The 16,414-nt window shown below is 34.4% G+C and overlaps 2 protein-coding genes across 2 annotated transcripts; both read left to right on the top strand.

Moving 5' to 3' along the window:
• Nucleotides 1–1,594: 1,594 nt before the first annotated feature.
• On the top strand, nucleotides 1,595–4,682 carry LOC112286375 (root phototropism protein 3). The gene is made up of 3 exons (XM_024528222.3): nucleotides 1,595–2,191; nucleotides 2,327–3,655; nucleotides 3,807–4,682. The coding sequence occupies exons 1-3, from the start codon at nucleotides 1,895–1,897 to the stop codon at nucleotides 4,365–4,367; spliced, it is 2,187 nt and encodes a 728-aa protein (XP_024383990.1). The 5' UTR covers nucleotides 1,595–1,894; the 3' UTR covers nucleotides 4,368–4,682.
• Nucleotides 4,683–4,864: 182 nt separating this feature from the next.
• LOC112286376 (uncharacterized) lies at nucleotides 4,865–8,272 on the top strand. The gene is made up of 6 exons (XM_024528223.3): nucleotides 4,865–5,147; nucleotides 5,433–5,929; nucleotides 6,139–6,230; nucleotides 6,484–6,581; nucleotides 7,314–7,490; nucleotides 7,628–8,272. Exons 2-6 carry the CDS (start codon nucleotides 5,598–5,600, stop codon nucleotides 7,883–7,885), a joined length of 957 nt encoding a protein of 318 aa, XP_024383991.1. The 5' UTR covers nucleotides 4,865–5,147; nucleotides 5,433–5,597; the 3' UTR covers nucleotides 7,886–8,272.
• The last annotated feature ends 8,142 nt before the right edge of the window (nucleotides 8,273–16,414 follow it).

Here is a 16,414-nt window from a genome sequence, read left to right as displayed (position 1 = left end):
AACTCAAAGCTTATTTGATTGTGACCCAATTGCGGTATGTGACACAGCATTGACGCCCTGAAAACTGGGGGCCTCTCTCCATGGCCTGAAAGATAAGCTCTCAACCGTCTGCCTGGTAAAGTATGCGGGACCAATCTCCTGCTAGAATGTGATTGTGGTCTGATCTGCTGCTGATGTGGTCATATTCAATGAAAATTGGCTGTATGTAGTTGTAAAGTTGTGATATCCAATGGCATTCTTGAACATAACTTGATAGTTTGGATATGATAGCTGTAGTCTTCACTTTCATTGGATCTAAATTAGGAACATATTGCTATATAGGAAGTGTAAGGGCAATTGTCTACGAGTGCCACCAACTTCTTAACAATATACGCAGTATTTGGCTCGGCTATTGGCCAACTACTTGCCTTGTATATCGTGGCTATTCCATTGAACTCGGTGTAGAGTTTGACCGCATCACACTCTCTCCGCCTTCATCTAAGCCAATTAGCTTCTCCTTTTAATTAGAATAGAAAGGAGGAAATTTAAATGCGGAGAATATCTATTTTGTGGCTACAAAAAAATGATTTTTACGAAGCCTGGAGAATTCACTCGATTAATACTGATAATACCAGCCACTAGTAGGAAGCATTAAGGTAGGCACTACCAGGCTTGCCCAGGTTTGAGAGCCACAAACTCAGTCAATTTAGAAGATACAGGTTTTCATCTTTAGAAGGTTTTGGTTTTGTTGTCCAGGTTCCCTCTCATCACCTCTGCATGGGTCAACACTATTATCCTTGATATTGTCCACGAATTAGGAATAATTGTACCCAAACCTCTTTGGTCCTTGTCTCCAAGTCAAGATTTTTTTACGAATCTGTATGTTAGGTAAAATTTCAAAGGAAGACAGACAATTTCTGTGGTTCTTGACATGAATGTACATGTCCTTGGGCAAGGCCAGCATAGGGTAGAAAAGATATACCACTGAGGCTTTTGGAACCCTGCTGTTCATGTTCTAAGGTCACAGAACGATTTGGTACTTACAGGTTGGTACTTAACAAACCAATTTCTATATAACAATTAATAAGAAAAAGAAGAAAAGAAAAATTCAAATCTCAAGACATACTCTCCTTCTCTCTCCTACAGTAATAAAGGTGATTTCTTCTTTCCAGCAAAAACATGCCCGTTGATGAGTTTCTGAAATGGGTCTCTCTCTCTCTCTCTCTCTCTCTCTCTCTCAAAGCTTCTACCTGTCTAAGCGAAGATCCACAGCGCATCTGAAGCTTTATTGTTTATTTGCTTATTACTACATCATGTACATCTTATTAGTTACTCAGTTAAATTTCAAGGACATGCAGATAATTGATGGTTGCCGGCTCCGACATTTCTACCTCAGCTTTAAATGCCGGTTATTGGAACCGCCGGGCGAGAACATTAAATGCGAATTGATGTCGATCTTGTCGTCTACTCTCAATTTGCTCCTGCTGGTGGAACCCATGGTAAGCTCATGATAAGGAGGACCCACATCAGGTCCCACACAGCAAAAGAATTTTCATCGATCTGTGCTATCGGCGATACTACACCATCTCGGTCAGACATCCCGTCTCATCTCTGTGGGTCTTTAAACGGATACTGGCTTTTTCTCACATCTGGCCAGCGTCTCGAATGATTGCTTAAATCACCGCGTTACTTGCGAACAAGTTTGATTCACACTCAGTCGTACGAACTGGTGCGAATCTTGAGTAATTCTGGAGGATTTGTGTACTGGGGTACTGATCACATGCGCGCAAGGCTGCAAGGTCTGGGCGAGCTTAGCCTGATAGAAGTCGTGACATCGGAAGGAAGTGGGAAGGAATCGCAAGAGGAGAGCAAGGACGAGCAGGATAGAAGCCGGTTATAGGATTTGGTTGTGAGAATGTCGCCTTGGGGGAGGAGTGGTGGAGTAGATTCAAGACTGGGAAGTTTCTCCAAGAGACGGTGGAAGAACAAACCCCCGGTCCCAGATAGTCCTACCACGGTGCTGTCTGCAGAAAGTTCCACTGAGTCGAGTTCTACCACGAGCTCGGATTCAGAGATGGTTGCTAGGATTCGGGGCACGCCGGCTCCCGCGTGTAGTTTCGAGGCTATCAACAGCAACACTTGGACGGTTTCGACAGACAGGCGTAGTGACTTACAAGTGGAGGTTAACGATGTTACCTTCCATCTACACAAGGTGCGCGCAAGCTTGCCAAATCCAGTATCTGTCAATGCGGTTAAAATTTGCTGTCATTGTGTGAGCAGCCGTCTATATGCTTAGAATGCAGAAGTCTATGGTATTGATGAGAGACACATATGTTGTGGAGTGCAGCTTCCGATTTTATCAAGGAGCGCGCTGTTGAGTAGACTCGCTGATAAGTTCGGCGATTCGGAGATGGCATGCATCAGCTTGGGGTCGATTGCAGGGGGTGCCGAGGCGTTTGCCCTCGCTGCGAAGCTTTGCTATGGTATCGACTTGGAGCTCTCACCCTCGAATGTGGCAGGCCTTCGTTGCGCTGCAGAGTATCTTGAAATGACGGAGGAGCTTGAAGAAGGTAATGTGATAAGTAAATCGGAGGCCTACTTGAGCTCCGTGGTTCTGACCTCATGGCAAGAGTCTTTCACCGTACTGCAGTCTTGCGAGCACCTTGTGCCCGAAGCTGAAGAGTTACGGATTGTGCAAAGATGCAGCGAATCGATCGCTTGCAAGGCATGTTTGGAGCCTCACAAAGTAAGGTGGTCATCTGCAAGATCTGCTGTAAGTTTCAAGCCAGCTGTGACAGAAAATTGGTGGTATGAAGATGTCACCTCCCTTTCTCTCTACTGCTTCGAGAAAGTGGTTACGGCCATGCAAATGAACCTCATGAGTGCCGTCCTCATTGGCGGCGCCCTGGAGCTCTACGCCCAGAAGTGGCTCCCAGGTGTCTTGAAATGCACACCCGAGAACACTCCCAAGGATTCTCCTCGACTATCCGCAAGCCGCCCAAGTTCTCCTGCCGGAGACTCATCTCCTGTGCACGAGTTCCCATCCCCCACGAGAGGGTCCCCTGTTCATGTCAAGGACTCAAATGCTCCCGAGAGCGCTGCGAGATTACATGATGTCATTGCGGAGCAGAACAGGAATCGTTTCGTCATCGAGAAGATCGTGTGCATGCTACCCCAGCTGAAGGACTCAGTGCAGTGCAGCTTTCTGCTTCGAATGCTGCGAGCAGCCAACATGTTTAACTGCTCGGCTGAGTGTCGGATGGAGCTCGAGACAAAGGCGGGTCACCAGTTGGATCAGGCTAGCTTGAGCGACTTGCTCATCCCCTCATTCTGCCATACAAGCGAATACCTCTATGACGTGGATCTCGTGCGCCGTCTTTTGGAGCAATTTTTGGTTCAGGAACAAGGGTTAGGATCGGGCCTGAAGAACAAGTTTTTCAATAGGAGAATTTTTGGGAATCTGTTTTTGAGCGCTTCCTCCAAGCAGCAGATGCAGGCAGTGGCCCCCAGCGCGAGATCAAAGCTAGTTGCCAGGCTCATGGACGCTTACCTAGCCGAGGTAGCGCGCGACAGCAAGCTACCCTTGACGAAGTTCCTTCTGCTCGCCGAGGCTGTGCCAGTTGCGATGAGGGTGTCGGATGATGGGCTTTACAGGGCAATTGATACGTATCTCAAGGTTAGTGACTCGTCTTCAACTGATTCATTTTTCATCTGCTTCGTCTGCCTAAGATTTAGGGCATTCTCTTCATTTTGGAGTTAACCTTCTGATCTGCGTGTGAATTCTAGTATTGGGATCAGTGTCACTAAACAATGCGTGTATTTTACAGATACATTCTAGCATGGGAGAACATGAGAAAAAGAAGCTCTGCCGGATACTGGACTGCCAGCGCTTCTCCATAGCGGCATGCATGCATGCTGCGCAAAACGAACGCCTGCCTCTTCGAATTGTTGTCCAGGTCCTCTTCGGTGAGCAGCTCAAGCTAAGAGAAGCCATTACTGGGATAAGACAATCGATCGAGGAGGATCACGGAGCTGTCCAAACTGGACAGCCCAGGCACGACGATTCCGTGGATTCGATAGGAAGCCAGCAAGCGATGCTAGAGACTACAAACCAAATGGAGATAAGAGCGCTGCAGCATGAGCTTTCCACCATGAGACACATGTACTCAGAACTGGAGCGAAATCATACAGCCATGATGAAGATGATCGAAAAATTGTCAACGACGAGGCCGCGGAGAAATTCAGGCTCCGCATGGACTCCTTGGAAGAAACCCAGTAAAGGTGACCGATGCCAGAAGTTTCCAATCAAGGCTGACCATGACTCCTCATCATCGGGCTCGAGAGCGCGCACGACGAACAATCAAAGATGGCGAAACTCGATCTCGTAATCTCAAATGTAGTTCCATCTATTCCTTTGTAAGTCTGTTCATATTGTACTCTGGGTCTTACACCCACTACTCAGGTAGCGTTAGAGACAAGCAGGCGAACCCTTAACCCTAGCACAGTTTTGAGGGACGGCGATATGTGGCTTGATGGTCAATTTTCATGCCACAGTGAGTAGTGGAGTAACAGCATGCTAGGCGAGGGGGCGTATGTCATTGTACATACTTGTATTTCTAAATTTAGACGACGGAATGAGCAAACTACTCACCGTCCCATCATCCGCGAGTTGACTTTTTTGTTTTCTCCTCGGCTTCTATCTGCATCAGAGGTTCTGGTAACTGTGTATGTTTCATTGATGGGAGGTGTGTGCTGTTTTTGAGAAAGTCTAGTTTTGGTGTGCTGTCTCTTTAACCTCTCTGTCCATTAAACCTGATGGTCTTTTCAATGGTCATTAGGTTTCAGACATTAAGGGACACTATGCATTGCACACCCTTTCACGCTTGGTCTTATAACAGTGCCTGCTCTTTCGAGTCCAACTGTGCCGTGCAAGATGGAGTAACTGGTTGTCAATGTTTGCCAATGCTGTGCTGTGGCCGATGTGACGGTGGAACCTGTGGACAGACATGTGAACTCTTAAGCAATTTGGTTGTTTCAGGAAGTGATGTAAACGGACAGTTGCGAAATGTACTCTGGAAATGTCGGTAGAGGTGAACTAAGTCAATGTCGCGGCGTCCTTGTGACGAACTTTGCTAGGCAAGGTCAACGCACATTCCATAAGTGCTACGGTATGGAAACTGCTTCTAACAAAATGTGGATGGTAGCCCTGATGTGATATGTCACCTTCTTTATTTTGACATGGTCAAGCTGAAAACGTCTGAGAGCGCTAGGTTTGTCATTCGGTTAGTTCCGTTTCCTGACATAAAAAAGTGGTCGACTAGTCTGGTTCCAAAAGAATAGTATATATGTGGAAAGTGGTTTTACGTTCAGATAAGTGTGTCTCAGAATTATGTGATTGCATACCAATCACACGATTAATGATTTCACTCCGGCACAGTTGTTCGCTTGTGCAGAAGCTACAACCAAGTTGGTCTAGTTTGTGGTGATGAGAATCAACGATACAGATGTTCGGTGCAATCCAGCCTGAGGATTTCCATTCATGGTGATTATGCAGCTAATTGTCGCACCAACTTGAATTTCTTTTGCATTTGCTCCCACCCAGCACATACCCTGGTAAAATGGCAACGAATTGCAAACCCCCTATCACCCGATCGTCTCATCTTTCTCGAAGCTTCTCCCGGAATTGCTCAACAAGTGATGGCGATTCGGACGACGAACATGGTGATGAGCCTATTCTAGTGGTTTCGGCCGCATGTCGACCAAGCAAGGATGTTACAAAATCGAACCTTCCTCTGACCCAGAAGAGGAAGCTTGTGCCCTACTATGGAGTCCATCGTGACAAAGAATCGCTGGTGGAGGAAATGGAGACATTGATAAGTGCGTTTCAAGATCAGAAGTTCCACTTCGCAGCTCACAAGTCTCATCACCATGCTGTGCACATGCTGAACAGGTTTTGATTTTTACAATAATCTATGTCCTGCGGAGGCTTCAGCCTTTTCAGTTGTTTCAGGTTGCGTGAATTCAAATTCACTTAGTTTGGAATATAGAGTACGTTCGAATGCTACTGAAGCGCCAGTTAAATTCAAAACTGTGCCTGTAGTTGGACCCCTGCGTCTCTTCGATGCTTGTAACACCTTGGTTGGCTTTATGTTCTGTCAGGAGATTAGAAGAACACATTAGTTATTTGGAGACCTCAGGATTGGAAGCTCGTCGAAGCGGAACCCTGACGATGTTGAAGTCTAGATCAAAAGGCTTGTACTCTTATTTCCAACTTCCTCACTTTCGAAACTTGTTCAGCATCACGTATTTAGTGGAATCCACAATTCCGGAAGGATAGACATCAGTTTATCAGAAAAAAGTACTACGAACTCATGACGGACAAGATTTTCTTAGCTGCCTGTCGAATTTCAGGTGTTTATATCTTTCGCAAGCTCGTTAAACGTCTCAAATGAAACATCAACGTGATGCCCATATATGTGGACTGCTCTTGAGTGGGGTGTGCAGGGTATAAAGCAAGGTTTGGCGACCTTCAGGTGACCGTTGCCGCTAACGTAGGTGAATTGAAAACTTTAAGTGCAGATTACCAAGTCTCGAGGACAAGAGTAAGCCCCTTTCTGACATACTTAAATCTGTATTCATGGTACATGTGAACCTTCAGTCCTGATCATTATATGGCATTTTATATGTAAGTGATAGAAGAAATGTTCTTTATCCTGGCTATGCAATGCAGTTGCGGAAATGATTGCCAACCAAAGCAGGATATTAAGGCTCAACATCTGCTGTTGTGTCTGTCCCGGGGAAGCGTCTATTACTAATAACACCGTGATATGAAACAATTGTTTTGAGCCAATAGTAAGGTTTTCATTCGAGAGTCAAAAGTCATTGAGCATAACGAACTGCTTTGTTGAATCCCACGTGATTGCAGAGATGAAATCTAAACTCGCAGATATTGGATTTTGGGACTGGTGATGTGGTCAAGTTTATTCCTCGTCAGGAATTGTGAATTGCATACAAGTTCTGAAGTCCTCGTCTATCCCTGCGTCTTGGAGCAGGATTAAGAGTATTTAAGCTTGTGTTGGAGCCATTCCTGAATCTGATTTATTGTGGCATCATGGAGCTTGCAGCATTCGGATGAAATTGGCATTTGCTCAAACATCTAGACTTTTGTGTGTCTGCATAACTCAACTTCGTGCTTGCTAGTTTCTTTGTTTTATTTTCTCTAGCCTTGTTATAAACGCACTTTTTTTCCTGAGAAAGCAGATTAGGAATCATGGGTAGATACTGCGAAACTAGAAAAAATTAACAAAAATCTGTTAATATTTGTTATGGAGCAGGAGGCAACCCTCGAGAGGGACGAGTTTGCCTTGGAATGTAGAAGGTTGCAGAAATGTGTTCGTACACTAAGGAGTTTATACAAAAAAGTTCTACTCGAGAACAAGATTTCTGTCTTCTCAAGGGAACATATTCCAGTGCTCGAAACAAAGCATCATCAACTCGAAGCTTCAGTAACTGTAAGGCAACATCTCCGCATGCTTGCTTTGGAGTAGTGTTCACAAATCAAGAGTTAATGTTGGTCAATAGTAAACACAAACACTCATACCAAAACAAAGCTTAAAAAGGTACCTTGATAACCCTGATTGCCGTGCAGGAGAAACGCAAGAGCGTCGATGGTTTGGAAAAGGAGTTGTCTAAGTGGAATGCCAAATCATCTGCAGCCGATCGTGCTCGAGAATCAGATGATAAACGGTTCAAACGTCTGCAATCTGACAACAAGTCCCTCATGGAAGTGTTACTGACCGAGAAGCTGTCACGCCAGAAGGACACCATCAGGCTGAACGAGTTAAAGTACCAAGTGAGATTAGTGGAAAGAGCCTCCTCCTCCTCCCTTCCTGCCTACCACAACTAACTGTACAAAACAACAACATGCCTGAGTGCAACCCCCCCCTTTTGTGTCTGTGTCTGTCTGTGTATCTGTGTGGATAGTCTGATGATCCTCACACCGCATCCTCCAGTGATGCATGCTTGTCCAACTTCACTGCTTGTCAAAAGCCCCATTCTGCACTCTGGGTCTGTGTACTTTTTGGTCTTTGTTGATGTGTGTTTTGTCTGCGTTGCCGCGGTTCCGATTCAAATGGAGAGCGTTAGGGATGGATCTGATCTCACCCTCGTCTATAAATTGAGTTCTACTCACTGACCTCATTTCTATCAGACTCACACAGTCAAACACGTGTGTGTGAGCTGGTATGTGTATTCCAAGGAATCGATATGAACAGTGAAACAGGTTATTGATGAAGTTTGATTGATTAATACGAAACTAATGGGATGCTCTTTCACAATTTTATTCTTAAAATGTTAGTAGTGTACTGTAACAAAGTATTCGAGATGTGAGGCATTGTTCATTTTCCTACGTATAAACATGCTCGTTCTAAAAGTGTATTTGAAATAGTAAAATTCAATTCGACACAACATCAAAAACTACAATTTTTTTACAAAACAAAAAATTTAAGCTTTATGGATGCATTTGCCTGTATGGAAGAACTCCAATTTGTTAATCTAAGTCTGATTAAACTATCATTAAAATTCAACTAGATTTATTACTAGTGTATGCTTAAATTTTAGTTTTTGAATTTTTGCATTCAATTCTTTTATATGAATGGCATAAATTTTGATAGAATGAAATTTGGTGTTACATACAATTTTCCTAATAATGAATTTTTATTCTTGAGAAATATAAAATTAAATTTAAAATTTAAAATCTATTGAAAGGATATCAGTAATTTATTTTAAATTATTTAAAAGTTATGGAGGATAAATTTGCAATTTTTTTTTTGAAATCCAAAATCAATAACTTGTGAGTTTCAAACAGAAAAAATAAATAGTATTTGACGGGTGTTACAAAGAAGTATATTTAAGCTTTTATTTCAAGTTTAATGTATTTATTATTGCAAAAATAGAATTGAATATTTTTTTTATTCATAGTACATTAACAATGCTACTGGGAAATAAAAAATGTGTAAAGAAAAATATATATTCTATTTTTAGAAAATCTTTCATAGTAAAAAAAGAATATGCATGGTTTTGAAACATTTTTGTATAAGATATGAAGAAATAATTTAAAAAATATGTTCTCTTAACCCAAAAAAAACAAAAGAAATAACCAAAAAAGAAAAAAGAGAAAGTTAGAATATGATTATTGTTGTAAATACATTTGAGTTTTTTTTACAATGAGTAAAGTGCCATCTTTTGCATTATTCAATATTTGATTCATTATAATATTAAAAAATTTTAACACATTTTTGCATTGATGTTAGAAAATAAAAATCAAGTAAATTGAACAAATATGTATATATATATATATATATATATAGATGTTAAAGCAGCATCTCATAATTAATTTCCTCCATTCCTTGTCTTTGTCTCTCTATTTCTATCCTTGTTCTTTTTGTCGTATAATATGAATTTTAGCTTGAAAATGCACTAAACACCTAGTTATGGAAGATAAATAGAAAATTGCAACAATAAGATCTTACAAAGTCTAATAGAATCTTGAATAAATTCTAATTAAATTTTAACAAATCTAGTCAAATTTTAACCAATCCAAAAGAAGTTTAAAAGAAATTAATAAAAAAACGTGAAGAAGTCATATATGTGTATATATATATATATATATATATATATTTAAAAATAATAAATAAATATTAAAAAAATACTCAAAAAGCTTAAAAAAATAATAAATAAACTTAAAGAAATATTAAATATAAAATATTAATAAAATAATAAATAATTTAAAAGAAATATTAAAAATAGAAATCATAAATAGATCATAAATAAATCTTAGATAAATCCTAATTAAATTTTAATATAGTCTTAACAAAATCCTATTAAAATTCTAATAAAATCCTAATCAAATATTAAATCCTAAAATAAAACCTAATGAGACTCCAATAAAATTATAATCAAATTCTAAATCCAAACTTATTCCTAAACAAATTCTAAACAAATTCAAAAAATTTCCTATAGCTATTTTAAAATCTCAATAAATATTAATTGAACAATTGATCTCAACTCAAATTTTACTTTAATTTCAATCTACAAGCAATTAAAAAGTAAAAAAATTTGAAAAAAATAAAACTCACCAATCAAAAAAAAAAAAAGCTTCTAAACCTCTTGGATGTTGGCTATGCTCTTTCTCTAACTTACATTCTGATCTTTCAACAATAATTTTTCATTGTTAAATTGTTCAATTGATTCAAAAATTAGCTATTATGTAGATTTATAAGTCTAAATTGCTCTCACTAATTTTAACTTTAATTAAACTTATTGATTTTACAGGATCACAAAAATCCTAATTAATTCTAAATTTCAAATATCCAAGATTTAAATTCAATAGAACTCTTATATTCTTCAATCTAATGATTTGATTGATATCAAATTTTTTAAACACATTGAAAATAAGCACCATTAAAAATTTAAAAAATTTACTTGTAAATGTGCTACAATACTTACATAATCCTAAAAGTTAAAAATATATATATATTTTTTTCAAAAATCCAAAAAATTAAGTATTTATCGAGGTTGTTTAAGCTCTACTTATCAAAAATATACATATATACTTCAATAGTTACTTATATAATATGAATAGATAGAAATAAGTAAAAATATATTAATTTAATAATATCTTACAGAATAGCTTCTTAGAAGCTTCATAGACATGTTTTCATCTTTATATATATTTAAAAGTGATTGGTAGGTTGAATATTTAACTAAAAAATTAGCCACATATTATACATATTGATACCTTGTAGTACAAGCTAACCATGTAGTACACATATAAGAAACTTTTTTTGCAAGTTAAAATACATGCCTCACAAATTAGACACATGTTTGAAATCCTATAGAATTTAGTTACATAATATATATAGAAGTAAGAGTAAAGTCTTTTTTACTCTTATCAATTCTTTTTTTTACTTCTAGTCTAATTTTTAAGGATCTCTAGTTTTCTTATCTTTTGGAAATAGCCATTCTAGTTTTTTTTTGAATATACATACTTTCTTATTTCCATTTTGTCATTTTTTTTTGAAAAAAGTCTTATTTATTTGCCTTCATTGATTTTTTTCCTTGATAGAATAACAAGAGTATATTTACAATATTAAAGCTTTATCTTTTTTTCATTAAGAATAGATTATCCATTTTTCTTGATAAGACATAAGCATATTAGAAATTACAAATTATCTACTTTTGATTTTTTTTATTTATAGTTATTTCATTTATTTATCTTAAGAAATATTAGATATATATATATATATATATATATATATATATATATATATTATGTCATTATAGTAAAGCTTATTAAAATAAAAAATATAATGATACAAATACAAGAATAATTGAGAGAATTAATGCTTATAATGCATCAATTTAATTTAGCACCACAAAGTGCAATAAAATTGGCAAGAAGTGAAGATATAGAGATGATTGGAGCTACTTCAATATTTACATTAAATAATATTACTCCTCCTATGGTAGAACACTATTCAAATATTAGAGAATAAAAAATTATCTTATTCAAAAAGTTATTGGAGGTAGGAATGATTTATGATGATATTACAAATATTTTGTTTGAAGGAAGTTGCAAATGCATTAACAATGATCAAATATCAAGGTGGTCTTTCTTCCTTGGAATGAAATATTATTGGTGGTTGAAAGGACCTATCAACTTTATTTGAAGAAAATAAAGATTAAAGTATGTAGCAAATATAATTTGTCCCATCTTAGACTTTATCAACATGTGATTATTGCTCCTTGTGGAACTTGTCTCTAAAAGAGAGGATAATATCACAATGTTATAGGAAGAGTCTGATTTGGATAGATGTAGGATCTCTCTTTGCATTCAAGTTGGATCCAATATGCACAAAACCTTCTTAAATTCCTCTTTGAGTATTTACAAAATTATATTTGTAATAAATCAACAAACTTGAAGTTTAAATTCATATCTCAAAATCTAGCAATTCAAATAAGCTTAAGGGAGTATAAAAATTACATATCTGATCATTATCACACAAATTTTCAGCCACAAATTTGTTACCAATTGTTTGATATCACCAAATCTTTATCAAATACTTTTGAAAGCTATAACCAAACTGAAAACTTGAAAATTCATATTCCAAGATCTAGCTATTCAAATAAGTTTAAAATTTGGAAGTACAAAACTTATACCTTTGATCATTGTCACACAAATTTTCAACTGCAAATTTGTTACCGATTGTCTGATATTACCAAATCCTTAAAAAGTGCTTTTGGAAGTGAAAACCAAACTGAAAACTTAAAAATTCTTATTTCAAGTTCCAATAATTCAATTAATCTCAAAATTTGGGAGTACAAAAACTACACCTTTGATCATCATTATGCAAAATTTTAGCTACAAATTCATTACCAATCATTCGATATCACTAAATCCTTATCAGATACTTTTGAAAGTCAAAACCCTAGAGACCTGAGAATAAATTTTTCCATTTCTCCCAAGTCAAAGTCTTAATTGACATGAGATTTTAGATATAGGCTCTTTATATCATAAGTGACATGTATAAAAAAAAAAGAGCTTCAAATTCATCTTGAAGCTTAAGTTCTAGCTTAAAACCAAAACCCTCTATTTTTCTAATTTCTTCAAAACCCTTATCTTAGTTTGCTGGTTTTAATTAGCCAAATCTAATCCTCCAAGTCATGACTATTAATGGCAGCCGACTAATACTATCAAAACTCCTATTTATGCTTAATAAAAACCTAAATACAACCTCAAAGTCAAAGTTCTTCTTACATCTACAAATATAACTCCAAATCTATTAAAATCAAAGATTAGAAAAAAAATAAAAGGAATAAAAGAAGTTTTCAAGGCTAAACCAAAGATAAAATTAAGATTAAAGATAAAATAAAATTTAGCCAAAATTTCAAAAAAGAAAAAAGAAGAAAGTGAAAAAATTTCTCCAAAACTTTAGAAAAACTAGATTGGTAAGAAGAAAAAAGAACTTAATAAAAGTTCAAAGAAAAGTAAGTCAAGCAAGATTTCCATACATGATTATATTTACATTATAGCAATAGATTATCATAGACATATACACTTGCTTTAGTAATTACTTATATGATTAAATAAAATTAAGTGAAAGTATATAAAAATAGATTAATTTCATAACATCTTTGAGAAAAGCTTCTTAAAAGCTTCATAGACGTGATTTTGACTTTATACTTGTTTATAATTAATTTTTAGATTAAAAATTTGGCCAACAAGTTAGCCACATGTTATATGTGTGGATAGCTTATAGAAAAAATTAACTATATGGTGCATACATAAAAAACTTACCTTACAAGTTAAGACATGTAGCTTGCAAAGTTATAATGCATTAATTTAATTTATTACCACAAAGAGCGATAAGAATAGGAAGGAACAAAGTTATAGAGATGATTGGAGCTACTTTAATATTTGCACTAAATCATATCTCTTCTCATATAATGGATCTTATTTTTAGTATCGGAAAACCAACTTTTCCATTATTCAAAAATTTAATGGCATAAGATCCAAATTTAAAAGATTTATCAATCAAGTATAATTTGTGATTAAACTTCAACTTTAAAGCTATCTAATTTTAGGATTATAAGTTAGATTCATTAATATACTTCTTTTAGATTCAATATTATTATTTTTTTTTTTTTTTTGAACAATGAGATTAAATATTAGATAATCTGAAGGCTTTTTGGCAGAGTTTTGATCCATGTATGGAAAACATGATACAATTTATATTGCAATCAATAAGATCCATATTTTATAACAAGGCAATCAATTAATAACATTATATAATTCATAATTTTGGCAACTTGTAATTGATATCAAGTAGGATGATGTTACACTTATTAGCTAATTTCTTTATAGACTACAATATGAAATAAAAAATTAATGCTCAACTTATTTGATCCTCAAAAATTGAATCAAGCAATTGACTTTGCTGTGAAGTGTAATAATTAACTTTATGAATTTTGATATGAGAGTAGCATAAGTGAGCCTCAACATTACTATAATTCAATGGCAATATCAATGTCTTCTTAATACATATATTCAAAAGCAGAGGATATATAAATTGATATAATATGTTTTAAATCTCTTATTGAAGAAAAAAAGACTCATCATCATTAAAAAAGATTGTACTTATATTGTAGAGATTTTAAGCACATTACTCAACATTGTCTAAAGAAGTAAGGCAACCACAAAATAAAGAGTGCACTTGTCAAAAAAGATAGTATGTCAAAAAATAAATTTGTCCAATTACAATAGAGATCGTATGGCTATAACCTTATATAACACCTAATGAAGGTCATATTTTTTTATAAAATCCACTTTTTTTTTTTACAATAAATGTTATTTTAGAATCTAAACTTTACAAAGCCTCTGCCTTCTTAGATTCAAGAATCTCAATGAATTTTTTAGATGAAGAATTTGCTAAAAGACCTAGCATACCTTTAGTAAAGAAAACTAAATCTATTCATATAGAAGTTATAGATGGTCATCCATTATCTTCAAAAAATGTTATTCATGAAATCTTTCTTATAGAAGTAACAACTAATGGTCATAGTAGATTTGTAATATTTAATATGATTAGATCTCTCTTTAATCTAGTCATTTTAGGTTTATCATGGCTAAAAAATATAATCCTAAAATAGATTAGATTTCTTGTAGTCTTAACTTTTTTGAAAGTATAATTGAAAATATAATTAATTAAATAAAAAATCATAAGTTTAGTATAACTAAACCTATATTTGTAGATATAAGAGCTTTCTTGTATATTGTAAAAGAAGGATTATCTTATGAAATTTATGTTGTACTTGTTTCTAATGGTGAAAAGACTTCAAGTAGCATTTTAAGCTAATATTAAAAAATTTAAGATGTATTTTAAAAAAAAATATGGATATTTTTTTGAAATTGATCTTCAAAAAAAATTCAATTGACATTTAGTCCAATTTATAATTCATCACAAAATGAGTTGACTAAATTTAAGTATATTAAAAAGAATTTGGCCAAGAACTTCATACACCATTCCAAATCTCCAATAGGAGCTCCAATTTTATTTATAAAGAAAAAAGATGGATTATTGTAGATGTGTGTTGATTATTTAAGACTAAAAAAAAATCACCATCAAGAACAAGTACCCACTACCTTTGATATCTAAACTTCTTGATCAATTGAATCAAGCTAAAATCTATAAAAAAATAGATCTACAAGGAGCATACAATTTGATATTCATTAAAGAAGGAGATGAATGGAAGACTATATTTTGAATTAGGTATGGATATTTTAAATACGATGTCATATCTTTTGGACTTACAAATATACAAAAAACTTTCCAACATTTAATGAATGATGTCTTTTGAGAGTTTTTAGATGATTTTATTATCTGTTACCTAGACAACATATAACTCTATTCTAAAAATAAATAAATAAATAAACTTCATATTTATTGTATGTTAAAAAATTAAAAGATGTCAAACTCTATACTAAGATAAAAAAGTACATATTTTACACTATTCAATTTGACTTTTTAGAATACATTATTTCAAATGATGGACTTATGATGGATCTTAAGATAGTTCAAACTATTATAAATTAGAAGATCCCAAAAATGATAAGAGATGTTTAATATTTTTTAGAATTTACCAACTTCTATTGGATCATTATCAATGACTTCTCTCAAGTTATAACTCTATTTATACGTTTGACTTATACAGACAAACTTAAATGGAATTAAGAAGCAAAAGCAATATTTGAAGCTTTGAAATCAACTTTTATTTTTACACCAATCTTATATTGTATTGACTTTACTAAGCCATTTTTTTTTAAAAAATAAAAATAGATATATTAGATTTTGCTTTGAATGTTGCATTATTACAAATAAAAAAAAAAATTTAACTAATATATTTTTATTTAAAAATATTTTCAATAGCCAAGAATAATTATAAGATTTATAATAAATAATTTTTTGCAATTATCAATTTTTTTGAAGAATGACTCTATTATTTAGAAGATACTTGTAATCTAATTTATTTATATAAAAAATAAGAATCTCAAATATTTTATGTTAGTATGTATTTTAAATCATCACCAAGCCCGTTAAAACATATTTTTGTCAAAATTTGATTTCAAGATCACTTATCAACTTGAAAAATAATAAGTTTTATCAAATGCCCTTTTTAGACGTTTTTATTTTGTATCAAAAGAAAGAAATGCATCTTTTGAGCAATAAAGAATAATTTTCTTCAAGCCAAAGAATTCTCATCTTTGAGCAATAAATTCAACATTGATTGTTGATTCAATCTTTTTCAAAAAAATTCAATCAAGTATGTCCTTTGATCTTCTTATTTATGATATCAAGAACTCTTTTTTTTAAATTTT

Source organism: Physcomitrium patens, chromosome 9 (genome assembly GCF_059467195.1).
Source record: "Physcomitrium patens ecotype Gransden chromosome 9, ASM5946719v1, whole genome shotgun sequence".
NCBI lineage: Eukaryota > Viridiplantae > Streptophyta > Bryopsida > Funariales > Funariaceae > Physcomitrium > Physcomitrium patens.
This window is presented reverse-complemented; position numbering and strand designations above follow the sequence as displayed.

Bases quoted from the DNA above. Each gene is read 5' to 3' on its own strand.
- LOC112286375 (XM_024528222.3), top strand. From the start codon at position 1,895: ATGTCGCCTTGGGGGAGGAGTGGTGGAGTAGATTCAAGACTGGGAAGT. The intron at 2,192-2,326 runs GTGCGCGCAAGC...TGTGGAGTGCAG, and splicing joins TTACCTTCCATCTACACAAG to CTTCCGATTTTATCAAGGAG. The intron at 3,656-3,806 runs GTTAGTGACTCG...TGTATTTTACAG, and splicing joins CAATTGATACGTATCTCAAG to ATACATTCTAGCATGGGAGA.
- LOC112286376 (XM_024528223.3), top strand. From the start codon at position 5,598: ATGGCAACGAATTGCAAACCCCCTATCACCCGATCGTCTCATCTTTCT. The intron at 5,930-6,138 runs GTTTTGATTTTT...ATGTTCTGTCAG, and splicing joins GCTGTGCACATGCTGAACAG to GAGATTAGAAGAACACATTA. The intron at 7,491-7,627 runs GTAAGGCAACAT...ATTGCCGTGCAG, and splicing joins AACTCGAAGCTTCAGTAACT to GAGAAACGCAAGAGCGTCGA.